This window comes from Nilaparvata lugens, chromosome 6, assembly GCF_014356525.2.
Source record: "Nilaparvata lugens isolate BPH chromosome 6, ASM1435652v1, whole genome shotgun sequence".
NCBI lineage: Eukaryota > Metazoa > Arthropoda > Insecta > Hemiptera > Delphacidae > Nilaparvata > Nilaparvata lugens.
Window position 1 is genome coordinate 8094691 of NC_052509.1, and position 15148 is coordinate 8109838.

Here is a 15148-nt window from a genome sequence, read left to right on the forward strand (position 1 = left end):
TGGAAAAGTCCATAGTAAGCAAGTACCAAAGAATCAGAGTTCAATGACAACTTAAGTCTTCTAAGTAGAAAAATATATTTCTACATTGTCAAAAACAGATTTGGCATGGTTGCGGAGCTAGAAAAAGATAGTACTACCTGCTTTGTCGAATGATAGACAAGGATAGCGAAATCAAAGTTGATCAAATACTGTCATTATAACGTGGACCTCACTATAGCTAATTTTTGTTGAATTAGATGTAACAAGAATTATTTCAATGTAGGTACCAGTTCAATATTCAAAGTTGCTGAACAATTATTATACGCATCAAACAATATTATCAGGAAATTTAAATGTGGTCCAGTTGCAAGCTATCAAAAAATGTATATAAAAATATTCAAATCAAGTTATCATGATGTGTAGCATATTTGTACACGGTATTCTTATGTGATCAAGATTTGCGATAATCAAATCTTATTATATTAAAGCTTCAAAAGACAAAAAATATTACGAAAAATTCTCAGCCAATACGGCTGATTGTATCGGAGAACCAGCAACCTCGAAATCAGTTAGAGAACTGTATCTAATAATTAAGTATTTAATAATCAAATGCAATATTCTCAAAAACACAGTTTTATAATAGTATTTAATAGTGGTAGCATACTTAAAAACAGAGCATTGCGAGTGAATCAATTACAAGATTTTCCACACTTTTCGTGTTATTATCTATTATCTATTTTATTCACAATCACAAATCATAATTAAAATATGATTGGGAGAAGACAACAGGCATAGCCCAAAACTGTCTTCTCCCAAATTTTTACAAATAAAAGTTTCAAAAAAGAATAAGGTTAGATTTCACTTTTCACTTCAAAAAGTCCAATTTACACTTCAAAACTAATAACCAAACTAAAAATTTAAAATGTTGATATTTTAAAACTAATTAACAAAAATATTTCACTCAAATCTCTAAAAATTATTTTGTACTTTTGTGATACTTTTTGTCTCATTTTTGTGTTGCAGGCAGCATTTTTGTGTCAGAGAGCAGGATTCAGTAAGTTTGTCTTCACACCAACCACCCTGTAGCTACTAAGTAGCCTTGTAGTCATCCCTCAATCATTGCCTCATTTCCTTCCCTAAGCTCATAAACTTCCTCACAAATGTCATTTCGAAAAGAGGGTGCAGGTTAGGAAATTGCTTCATCTACGGTTGTTCACTCTATTCTCATTCCTACTGAATTGGATTTTGTTTCACAGCTATAAAATAAATAAAATGTTCATAGTTTTGAAAATTAGCTCATAAATAACTAAAGTGAGGTCCACGTTATAATGGCAGTGTTTGATTAGCAATGGTACCTATTGCTATCCTTGTACCTATATCATTCAACAAAGAGGATAGCACTATTTCCTTCTCGCTTTGCTCTGTTTCCAGATCGCCTTTTAACAATGTAGAATAATTTATAACAAAATATTTCATCTTTATTTTGAAAATTCATTATGGAATTATTCAAAAATATAATTTCTTGTCTAATAAAATATAATTATTTTAAACGATAATGAACAGTTAATATTACATCAATAAGCTTATCAGCTACCACCTATAGAATGCATTGACAAGACAGAGGATCGGCAACGTTGCTCCCCTATCTTCCTCCACTGCCATTATAACGAGGAACTCACTATATAGCAATGTCTTATCTTGAATTTAGTCTGGGAAAGTTTATAATATTGTCTTGTATTCGAACTGAACTCTATATTTGGTTTTTTCTCACTGCGAGTATTGGATATTATCGTTAGCCTACTCCTACTGTATAGAATTTTGTTTCATAAGAATTATTATACCAGAATTGATAGTTTTAATAGATAGTATTTAACATACATAAAAAAGAATTCTTTGACTCAGCCAACATTTTTCACATTCTGTAATAGAACTAATTTGAAGAAGTGAGTTGAGTAGTGCAAAAGTACAGTATTATATTTATCAAATTAGGAGATCGTGGTAGTCTATTGCATGTGGCTTGGAATTTGGGTAATATTCATGAAGATCAGTATATATTTTGCAAACATAAATCTGGCAAGGATTAGGCAATATATTTTAAAAATAGAATCATCTTGAAGAATATATATTTGCGAATATTACGAGGCACCTGTTCTAACAGTGTATACTGTATAAAGAATGTGAATGCTACTGATAAATAAAATGAAATGAGATGAAAATGATTCCTTCGGTAAAACGTAATTGCACTACATTAACAAAGATTTAAATAAATAAGAGATAATACCCCTGAATTGAGATCAAAATAATTCAAAAATATTATTTGAAGTTCATTCTATTCAATGAACTATCATTACTATGCTATCAAATTCTATAAATACCGTATCCATTTGTGTTGTGGAATTCTCCATAATTGAAAAAAATACTGTTATACATTTGTCAACTCCACTTTTTGAGTTACAGTAACATACTTGGTACCAAGTAGAAGGAATTTTGTTATCAATTCGGATCTTAATCTTTCTAAATTCAAAATTAATTGTTTCAAGTGTTCATGTTTTGTTTCAATGTGGAAATTAGTGGAGAATTGGAAAGTCGCACATAACCTTTATTTGGACAATTTATTTCATGAAATTGGGATGAAAAGAAGTTTTGGACTGTAATTTGTTTCTTTGTCCTTAAGTTTATTGTAAATGATAAATAAATAAATAACTGAAATTTGTTATTGCTTTTTTTCTAACAAGGGGAACTACTTTATTGTCATATATTACTCCGTGACCCTATATTATATCATATTTCTCCACTATACTTCATAATTATTGGTAACAACATAATATAATACGTCCTGAATGATTGCTTCAGTAAAACTCAATTGTACTATATTAAACTAGAATTGAAATAGCTGATTAATTTATTAAAAATACTATTTACAGTTTATTTATCCACTATAATTCACTTACAGCTATTATTATTCACTTACAGTTACTTATTCACTTTAATTGATTTACAGTTTATTCAAATACTATCTACAATTTTGCCTAAACTTATCATATTACTACCTAACGGTACGCTAAAAAAGTTTTTTTAATAATATTTATAATTATTGTGTGGAACTTCTCAGTCATTTCAAAATAATTGTTCTATTTTTCAACTCTACTTTTGAAGTTGACAGAAATAAATGTGTTTCTTCAGCTAGGTTACTACTCTATTGTCATATTACTCTGTTACTCCATATTATATTCCAATTCTTTATTACACTATACACCTATAATAATCACCATATGAATACTATTTACTACCTCAAAAATTACTTTACATTGTAATCAATAAGGTTTGTGAAAGTTGACAGTTATATCCTCAGTATCTATCAAAGTTTGTACTACCATATTTCAGATAAAACTTATATATATTTTCCCCCCAGTCTGACCCTGATGTTGCTGCTCTCACTACAGAAGGAAAGCAAACGTCATTGAAGAGAAATGTTGACAGAGGATGTCGAACTACTGTAGAAAGAGAGGCAAGATTGGAAGCAAACGAGAATAAGAGAGAGAGTGAATGAGAAGAATAGAGGGAAGTCGAAGAGTGTAAGGGCAAATTCGAAATGAGCTGTCAGATGCAGAAGATGTCTTATCGGTCCTTTGCCTTCGTGAAAATGCTTGTCCTTTGAACGAAAACGATTATTATGACGAAGCTGTATACAAACAAACATTTTCTACATAGTCTTATATGAACTTTAGTAGCTCAGATAGTTTATTAGGAAAGACTGTATTGTCAGACCGCAAAAGACCGCAAAATACGCGGATAACAATATGGGCTAAGAATATTTATATACTCTATTTATGCTTAATCAAACATTTACCAGTATTTCTAGTATTAATGTTTAAGAATGATATTATCTTTCTTTAATATAAGACCGCAAAAAAATGTCCTGTATCAAAGCTGATAACAATATGGGCTAAGAATATTTCTATATTCTTTGCTTCTATCAAACATTTACCAGTATTTCTAGTTTTAGTGATTTAAGAATGATATGTCTTTGAAGAATGTCTTTTAAGAAGTGAAAAATCCCTATGATTTTCGATGCTTCTTCTAAGATGTACGATATAAGGTTACTATGAATTCAAAGACATATCATTCTTAAATCACTAAAACTAGAAATACTGGTAAATGTTTGATAGAAGCAAAACATATAGAAATATTCTTAGCCCATATTGTTATCCGCTTTGATAATATCAATACACTTCCACACACATATCATAATGTTTGCGCTTTGGTACCTGATGTAGTTTATGTTTGTATTTTCAATGCTTCTTTTAATAAGTAGGCTTCCAAGAAAGTGTTGATACATTAGTTAATTTTAATGTTGCATGATTATCAAAAATATCGAAGTAGAATACAACAATTTGAAATTTTCACTGGAAAGAAACCTTTATTGGTTGAGATGGAACGATTGAGTGATTCCCTAAACTCCAGAGGATAATAATAAATATTCTTCAAAAGTAGCCTATTCAATGAAAATTATAAAATAGACGTAGGCTATCAAAGTATTATAAAAAAATACAGTAACCTTTCCATCCATTACTATACTACTACCGTACCACTTATATCATTTATATATAACTTATTTTTCCACATTATTCTAACTAGGTATTCTAATATTTTGAAATAATTTATTGGAAATTCACACACTATATTCTAATATTTTTAAATATAATTTTCATAATAATTTGTTTAAAAAATGAAATCGCTCTGTAGGATGCAGCAGCCTATAGCTATTTATATGAAAATCTTCAAAGCTTGAGAATAATAGATCTCATTTCTCATCATGTTATTTAGAATCCTGTAAAGCAATTACGGTAAATTCTGTATTTTAAAGCGAATGTGTCTTCCTTTAAGAATTCTTGTAATGATATTTTCTTTTTTTCAAGTGGTTGCTGAATGATATCGAAAGATAATGATATGATATATAATGACTTCAAATATCATTGATGATGATATTGAAGGACTTCAAAATCCTTCATTTACGGTCAAGTGCTGAAGGGAAGGGTATCCTCGATAGGCCTACTCTTTCTGAGAATGGACATCTAAAGGTTCAAAATTTTATCTTTTCATGTGAAAACATTACTCAATTTTTGCATATTTCATCATATTTCTTTGCTCAATATACTAATACAAGTACCTCAATTTTTACATATTTTATCATATTTCTTAGCTCAATATTATTGAAGCTCTTCAATTTGTATATGATTCATCATGTTATTCAACTCTTATACCAGTTATAATTCTAGAACATAAGTTGAAATTTGTTTCGTTAGACATATGAATAAAGGAATATGATTCTGAATCAGAACCTCTTCAAATGGATGAAAGGAATCCATTAACGGAATGAGCATTTTGAGACTTTAAATATTGTGTAAATAAATTCTTAGTTTTAGTTGTGTTTGAGTGAAAAAGAACTAAATTTCAGAAAAGTGGAATCATAATCTCATTTCGGACTTTTAAATTATTATCTAAATTTGGGAGAGAATAGTACAAGGAGTATCCTTACTTTTTCTCTCCCATTCAGTGCTTCTTGTAAAAATTATAATAATAAATCAAAATCGAAGAACAAAAGTCACAACACAATATTGGGTTTCTATTTCACAATAGAGATTGGCCTGCCTTCTAAACTAAATAAAACATATTAAATCCTGAATCATTTACATCCGAATCTCAAACTGCAGTATATTATGAGAATGGTAAATATTATGATATACGGTAGCTGAAGACATGATTCATCAGTTTTCATCACATTTTCCTGTTGGTTCTTTTCTGATTATATATTTTATATGTGTATTATGAAATGTGAATAAATAAATAATATAATATTGGTCCTACTAAGACTGTCATGAGTGTGGTGTTGTCTTCATCCATGACACAGTATATAGTGAGGTCCACGTTATAATGGCAGTGAAGAAAGATAGCAGAACAACGTTGCCGATGCTCTGTCTTGTTAATGCCTTCTATAGACGGTAGCTGATACAGGCTTAGTGATGTAATATTAAGTGTTTATTCTCATTTAAAATAATCAATTATATTTTATTAAGCAAGAAATAATATTTTTCAGTAATTTCATGATAAATTTTTATAATTAGGATAAAATATATTGTTCATTATTTTTATCAATTCTACATTGTTGAAACATGATCTGGCAACAGAGCAAAGCGAGAAAGATATAGGGCTATCCGCTTTGTTGAATGATAGACAAGGATAGCAATACAATTGCTAATCAAACACTGCCATATTATAACGTGGACCTCACAATAGTACAGAATGTTCTAAATTTTAAGTAAATTTATTGATTGTTGCTTGAATAAATAAATAAATGATGTGATATTGCATGAATAAATCTATTCTCACCTTCTTGAATCATGTTATTCCACTTTCCATCATTCTTTACATCAAGCTGGATTTATTTACCAAATCCATATAGAGAGACTACATAGTCCTGAAACATTTCTAAAGCACTTCGAATTAATTGAACAAAACAGAGTACAAAAATACAATTCATTGTCTACAATGAATATTCAACAACCTGGAAAGAATTTAACAAAAATACAATTTATTGTAGACAATAAATAGGCAAAAAAACCTGAGAAGAAGCAAACTATATTAGTTGAAGGAAGTGATTAATAAGAATAACAGAAAAACTTAACAATAGAGTTTTACAGGAATGTCATAGAAGACTTATTTTAGCGTAAATGTAATTAAAGTATTATTTACAATGTAATTGAAGTATAATATCCTATGTCATTGGAAGACTTATTCCCAAAGTCATTAAATACGGTACTTATTTTCAGTGTACCATATTCTTATTATAAATGCAAGTAGTAATGAAAGGCACAGTAAATAGAGCGATGGAGAAATTTTGTGTTAACAAATAGGAACATCTTTAGTATTATGAATAAAAGGTACTGATTTTAAAAACCTGGAATAAAAATTTGAAGTTCAATGTTTGAACATTTCAAGCTTACACCTCGAAGTGCTGAGAAATATTTTACGTTATTGAGAACGATTTGACTCGACAGGACAATATTTTGTATATATGTCAGTGAAAGAAAAATTGGTTAATTTCTATCGATCTCCTCTCAAATTGTGGAAACTAGAAAAGGAATTAGATACTTGTAGCATGGAATTTGACGAAGATGGCAGAGATTTTGTAGCACGAGACTTATCCCTATGTAGAAAAGTAGATTCGAATATGCATGATTCTCGGATTATCAGGATAATTTTAAGAGGTTTGTCTTCAAATATATTTGAAAGAATTATAATGTTATCAAATACTAACATTGTAGGATTGTTTAAAAATGTTGATAAATATGAATTATCATGTCAGTATTTGAATGAGTGGAAATTTGGACAGGTGCAAGTAATTAATGATAATATGGAACCAGAATTTGAAGAACTATTGGAAATCGGAAATGAGTTTGAAAATGAGAATTGTTTTGAAAGTGCTATTATCTTTGATGATTTTGATTATTGTAATTATTATGTTTCAAATGAAGTGGATGTATATTGTCATGTTAGTAACTTCGAGATTGAAAATGGGTTGGATAAAGTTATTATTTGTAATGATCGTGATTTGAATGAGGAAGATATAATTAACAAAGAGGATAAAGATATGGGAATGATTAAGGAAGAGTTATTGGATTTATCGGAAAGTGATTTGGATTTTTCTTTTACGATTGATAACAGACCGTTTGAAAACTATGTGAACTCTGGTATGGGTAATGATTGTGAATCTATAGGAGTCAAGATGCATCAGAATGTTAGTCTCGTGAATAATAGGACTTATAGGAAAGGAGGCGTAAGAAATGTAAAGTTTGTGGTAAACATAATCATTTTACGCGGAATTGTTTTTACAACATTAATTATGCTTATCGGGTTTATAAAAAGATGCATAGAATTTGTGAAAAAGAAGACTATGATATTAGAGTGTGTTTTTTTGATGGCAGAAAGTTTTCGGAAAATGCTAGACGTAAGAAAGCATATTTTACTGATAGGACACAGGAATTTAGTACTACGCATATTGATGAAAATGTTTTAGACGGCGGTCCATCAAATAATGATATTTCAAGGAATGAATTAGGAAGTTGTATAGTCACTGAATCAGGTTCTACTTTGGAAGGTGTTAGGCACAATGGAATATATGTTAGAAGAAAATATTCTAATACGGATGATAAGAAATATTCAATCTTCCATAAACACGAGATTGATCTAGGAGATATTAAAATGGATTATAGCCAGAAATGTGGATCAGCAAATAATGGTGTCAATCGAAAATTTTCGGACTCCCCTAGTGGAAGTGATCAATAGAGATCAGTAAAAAAAATGTATTGATATCAATAGGTATTTGGGCCAATACACATCAATAGGTATCCATGGATATGTGTTGATGTGTATTGGCCCAAATAACTATTGATATCAATACAAATCAATACATATCCATGGATATCAATACATAACCAGCTGTATTGATATCAATACACATCAATAAATTTCCATAGATATGTATTGATGTGTATTAGCCCAAATACCTATTGATATCAATACAAATCAATACATATCCATGGATATCAATACATAACCAGCTGTATTGATATCAATAAATTTCCATAGATATGTATCGATGTGTATTGGCCCAAATACCTATTGATATCAATACAAATCAATACATATCCATGGATATCAATACATAACCAGCTGTATTGATATCAATACATTTCCATGGATATGTATTGGCCCAAATACTTAATGATATCAATACACATCAATAGGTAGCCATGGATATCAATACATAACCAGCTGTATTGATATCAATACAGATCAATAGCCATCTATAAGCAGCCTGTCTCCTTTATAGAAAAAATCCTCTTTTAAATCTAGGGGAGCAGCTTAGGATGAAGATAACATTTGCAAGGATTATAATATTTTAACCCAGCTGCAACTGGCATCAGTTATAAACTGACATAATGCCAACTGGCATTATCTATAATTAATATAAGTGAATTGGATTCAGTGAATAGATGTCTATTGACATATTGATGAAAAATTGAGGGATGTAAATAGTTAAGACATGAATAATGTGAGAAGTTTGTTTATTAAAATAACTCATATGCATGTCATTTATCTATTAAGAAAGGTTTTTATTGTGGTGCTCCAGAATACTTTAATCTCTTCCTGTTTAAAGTAGCAATTTTTTGAGCTACATACTGGTTTATGTTACTGCACCTCAATTCAATCTCAATTCTTGTAGCATTCAGATTTTCCTCCAGGATCCGGTGTTTGAACATTTCTATAACAAATAACAGTTCAAAGTATACAGTCTTTACAAATTAGAAAATAAGGATTTTATTTCTTGAATTAATCTGCTAGCAAATTTATTTAATAACCTAAAAATGTATTTGAATATGCATGACTCTCCCTCTCCTGAAAGGAAAGTCCAAGATAACACAAGAGCGTTTTTTTCACGTGAAAATTATGTCTTAACAGTTTTACATTATAAAGTCATATTCTGGTGGAAAAGTCGAGAAAATCACATTTTTTCACGTGAAAAAAAGTGTAAATGTTCCAACTTTTCACGTGAAAAGTACTAAAATAATACTAAAAAAATATTGGTCACTGCAAAAAATAGCAAATTAAAGCCATGGATTAGTATGGGACTAATACAATCTATCAGATATCGAGATAAACTGAAAAAGAAATTATTAGACAACCTTTCAACAAAAACTTAAAAAATGAATTCCTCCAATATAGAAATACACTTCATTCTCTGTTCAAACAAGCAAAATTCATTTATTATAAAAACAAAATCGATGATGTTTCAAACAATCCTAAAAAATTCTCGTTAACTGTTAACGAAATATCCGGTAGATCTACACAAAAACTTACCTTCCCTGTCAATGAATTTATCAAAGATGGAGAGTCTCCTGAGCAACAGAGTGCTTCTGAAGTTAGCAACAATTTCAATAAGTACTTTGCCTCTGTTGGAAAGCACCTGGCTGACTCCATTACAGCTTTGGGTGATCCAGAGGTACTTGACTCCAATCATGCTGTCGAGTCTTTTTTTGAGCTCCGATCTGTTACACAAGAGGAGATCAGATGGGTGGTTAACAGCATGAGGGGAAATAGCGCCCCTGGTCACGATCGCATACCAGCTAGACTTATTAAAGATAACATCCACTCACTAATACGTCCTATTCAGCATTTAATAAATTTGAGTTTACTAACAGGTGAATTCCCAGACACTCTCAAAATATCGAAGGTAATCCCAATTTATAAATCCGGTGCAAAAAATGACTACTCCAATTACCGTCCTATTTCGCTACTCCCCATAACTTCAAAGATTCTGGAAAAATGTGTTAAGATACAGCTAATGCAGTATTTGAGTCAATACAATATTCTAACTACCTCTCAATATGGTTTCCAAAAATCAAAAAATTCATCTGATGTGTTCTTTGATTTATCAAAACATATTGCAGATAACACAAAGGAGAAAAATAAATTAATAATAACTTATCTAGACTTAGCAAAAGCCTTTGACTCAGTTGACAGGGAAAAATTAGTCATAAAACTAGACATGTTGGGTATTAAACAAACTGCTTTGAAGTGGTTCAAGAGCTACCTGCTCGACAGAGAACAATATGTTCAAATCAACGATGTCAGGAGTGAGTTGGAGAAAGTAAATTATGGTGTTGTGCAGGGGAGTACTCTTGGACCAATTCTTTTCCTTATCTACATTAACAATCTTCCTCAGTTGAACATTAATAGTAAACTTTTCTTATTTGCGGACGACACAGCAGTGGTTTCTACCGGAACAAATTGGGAAGAGGCTTATAATAATGCAACAACTGATGTAGCTAGAATTAAAAAATGGTTCGATCACAACTGCTTAACAGTGAATACAAGAAAGACCAAATACATTCCTATTGTCACCCGAAACCAGCAAGATCCAGGGCCTAGAGTATTTAAACTTCACTCATGTCAAGATTCAACTTCCATTGGCTGTAGTTGTGAAGTTCTAGAGCGAGTTGACCAGTACAAGTATCTGGGCAAAACATCTGATCGCGCCCTCAGCTGGGGTCCCCATGTACAACTTGTCAAAAAGCGACTTAGAAGGCTTCTATATGCTTTCTCTCAGCTAAGCCAAGTTTTAAGTAAAAAGCATTGCAAGTCAGTGTACTTTGCTTATGTTCAGTCCATCATTCAATATGGCATTCTTATTTGGGGGGGACTGCCTGCTACCCTTTTGGAGCCACTTGCGGTGTCGCAGCGGCAAATAATCAAAACTATCCTTAAGAAAGAGTACTGCTATCCAACCATTCAGTTATTCACCGAATTTCCGGTGCTGAACATAAGACAACTCTACGTAAAATCTTTATTAATTAATCTCAGAAACAATAATTTTAACATTTTACCAGAAATAATTCATACTTATCCAACAAGATACGTACAGAATAAACTATGGCTTTGCGACGCCCCAAGTGGTCCAGGGGCTTGACTTGAGAACACCTTTCTACCTAGCCCAAATGGTACACAGGAACTTACCTTTTGAGATAAGGAATATGCAGGAATGCAGTGTTACTGTATACAAACGAAGGATTGAGAGGTGGCTGTACTGTATGGGCTGGGAAATGACAGAAAGTCTGCTTCGGTCAGTATACTTGCATTGAATTAATTTGTTTATTTCCCGGAATTCTTCTTCTTGACTCTATCAGTGAGAATCTTAATACTCCTTCTTCTTCTTATGTAATAAATTGGCACCTTTGTACTGATATCTTTTGAGGATCCGCCGATCATTGTTCCTAAATAATATATCTTCAATTTCTTTCCCCATTTTTTTTTTTAAGATTTAGAAGTATTATTAACATGTTGTTGCTAAGAAAAATTCAATATGTTTTGTTTGATATTATTACTTTTATTTTATTCAAATTTACTTTTTTTATTGATCTTTTACTCTTATCTTTGTTATGGATTTAAAACTATAATTTACAGTACCATATGTTTTGTTATTATGATATGTTATTAATGTGTTTTATTGAGCTATCAAGTTGGTGAAATGTAGCTATTTCTGTACTAGAAAATCATGCAGGCCATTTAAGGCCATAAATTGATAAAACGCAATAGATCTAAAACCAGTAGGTAACCTGGAACTCACCCCTACACACAGACGTATAGTCTTGTAGGGGTATTCTAGTAATAATAATACTATCAATTTTATTGTATAGTGCATTTCAAAGAATAAAGAATTTTGAATTGAATTGAGATGTCTGTTTTATTGTTATTGGTTGTTTTGTAGGGTGATAAATCTAGAACCAACTAAACTTGAAGAAATGTAGGACTGAAAAATAAGCAAACCATTCTTTTCAATAGTGTATGATCCAACGATAATAGGCTACTGTGTAGAATAATTGAGTACCTACCTATAGGTTAATACTTAATTTTGAATACTAGGTAACTTGGGCCTATCAATAGAGTGGTGAGATATATTATTAATGTGTAGTGTAAATTGTAGGCTTATTGTTATTTATATATGCCTTGTAAATGTGATAGGTTACTATTGTTACTTCCTATTACAAATAAATAATAGAATTGCATAGTAATTGATAAGTATAAGTATCAAGTAAGTATAAGTAAGTATCATATTATTATTATTCAATCTCTGTATTGCCTTTGATCTACCAACAAATATCAAACTATTCTACATAATGTGTAATATTATTACATACTATAAAATTAAAAATATTACGTACGGTATAAAATAACTATATGCTAGAGGTAAATCAAAATCAGGCTTTTACAACATTGTGTGTCCATTATACTCCTTGCTAATTTGAAATTTCGCGGGTTGTGAAGACTCAAATGAAATTCTTGCAGTTATTGCTGAAATGCCTTGAATTACGACTAATTACTTGATAAATAAATACGAAATATTCCAAATCTGAGAAATTATTGCAATATAATAATATAAAGTGACAAAAATTTAACGAAATTATTATTCTGATGGCTTTGAAAATGTTATTAAAAAGCGGGAACGGGAATTGTTTGGTTTTGGTCGCCATTATGAAATTGTTTGGTTAGGTTTTGTTTTTGTTTCCTCCAACATTAATTTTTACCGGAATGAGTTGATGTATATTAACACATTATATTATTTTCGAAAGCCTTGAATATATAAATAATCCTACGTATAATTCTAACATTCATGTAAATGATAGGTTGGAGTTGGATTTAGTGTGGTAAATAATTTGGTAAGTAGACTAACTGTGATCTCTGAAATGAACATTATGCTTTGTTTTGTGCTGTTTACTAAAAAATTATTGCATTTTTTTAGTGTATTTATTGATTCAAGTTTTGCATCATAATAATAATTATTTGCAATTTTGTTGTACATTTTTCTCAAGGTAGCCTAGCCCCAATTCAAATTAATCTTTTTTTATGGGCTATCAACCGTTGCCTGATTAAAAACAACGTTTAGTAAGGACAAATATTTAGCTTATACAGACTATAATCAATAATGATAGTCATGATATTGTACTTTCAAACATATTTAAAAGGCTACAACTGTCTTGTTTTGAACTTTGTAAAGTTAGAATCATAACGTAACCTACCATGAAACATAGGCCTAGTTTGTCTGGATGGTTCCACCATAAAATAATACCTTATCCATGGTTCAAGATTGAATTATACTGTATTTGGAAAAGCTGACACTTTGAAATTGTGCTAATGAGAGCAATATAATTGATAATAAGTCCTTAATAAATGGGCTACATTGGAACAATATAACTTAATTATTATAGACCTATTTAGGCTAGCCTTAAAAAATATTTTAAGGCAAAAGTCTATCTGGTGAGCGGCCGCTGTTATCTCAGTTATTATTGAAGATATTCGACTCATTTTTTGTCAAATAAAGGAGTAGGAATAAACAAAGGGCGCTAGCCTATTTCGATACAATTTAGTTCAATTTGAAATAGCTGTTCAAATTTAAATTGAAAATATATGTTTGAATACTAACCTCGAATAACAGCGACTTTCAATAATAACTTATCAATTTTAATTGTATCACAAAGTAGAAAGAAGAAGGAATAGGCCTACTCTTACTTCTTCTCAGTTTTTAAATGACTTTTTGAAAAGGCTATTGATACATCGAAACTTTGTAATTCATGCAATACGGTATTAAATCCTATGATTTCTTGAAAAATTAATTTAATAATCTCTCTAGAAACCTTGCAGTAGTGGTCGTCATTTTGAATTGATATTCCATTCGGATTTTTCAGACCTCGCTTTGACAAAACATAATTCATCAGGTCATTTTTTCTTTTTAGTTCCATTGTAAGTAAAATTTGATTCGGTTTTTGCAGGCGAAAACATGTTCAGCTCGGACAGCGAGGATGACACATTCGGTCGCGTGGCCCCGCAACGCAACAAGAAGCGGCCCCCGGCTCAGAAACTGGGCAAACGGCGACGTGCCGGTGGCGGGGAGGGTGCGAGCTCCGAGGGGGACAGCTCCGACGCGACGGAGATCGTCGAGGAGTCGGGGACACTGCGCACGCCCAACATTTCGACGGTCACTCCCAATGTGTCCATGTCAGGTTAGCTGAACACAAAATTACATATTAGAAAGGGTACTCAAGTTGTTCTGCTGCTCAATATGAGGGGCCTGGTGACAGAAAAGTACCTTACAATGATGTATCACGCGCTCTTCCATTGTCACATCACCTATGGATTGCTACTTTGGGGGCTGCTGATGTCCTGATGCTGCAAAAGAGGGCTGTAAGAATTAACAGGCAGCGATCATCTTGTCCACTGCAAGCTCATCTTTGCTCGCCTTGGTGTGCTGACGGTCTTCAGCCATTACATCCTCCTGTGCTTGGTGTATGTCAAGAGGGTACAGCATACTCTGGCTGCCCGTAGACTGACATTCACTACCACAGCACTAGGCACCGCGAGCTGCTGGATGTCCCCAGTAGACGTCTCACAGGCCAGTTATACAGGTTGTTTCAGAAGTAGAGTCGAAAATTCTAGGGTATTGTTCCTGGATGACAGGAGACTACAAATGTCGTAGCCTATACTTATACTTATACTTGTACTTAATACTTGTATTTCGTACTTATAACACAGCTGTCTCACCAATATTATTTTT

General features: G+C 31.6%; 2 protein-coding genes across 2 annotated transcripts in view; one reads left to right on the plus strand and one right to left on the minus strand.

Moving 5' to 3' along the window:
• Positions 1–9090: 9090 nt before the first annotated feature.
• Positions 9091–10082, minus strand: LOC111056430. The gene is made up of 2 exons (XM_039430064.1): positions 9901–10082; positions 9091–9304 (listed from the first exon to the last, which is right to left on the minus strand). Exons 1-2 carry the CDS (start codon positions 10058–10060, stop codon positions 9156–9158), a joined length of 309 nt encoding a protein of 102 aa, XP_039285998.1. The 5' UTR covers positions 10061–10082; the 3' UTR covers positions 9091–9155.
• Positions 10083–13078: 2996 nt separating this feature from the next.
• The window catches only part of LOC111058521 (condensin complex subunit 2-like), an 80088-nt gene continuing 78018 nt past the window's right edge, over positions 13079–15148 (plus strand). Inside the window, exons 1-2 of the mRNA XM_039431343.1 lie at positions 13079–13256; positions 14367–14597. Coding sequence (XP_039287277.1) covers positions 14375–14597 — 223 coding nt within the window. The 5' untranslated portion in view covers positions 13079–13256; positions 14367–14374. The remainder of the gene's footprint in view (positions 13257–14366; positions 14598–15148) is intronic.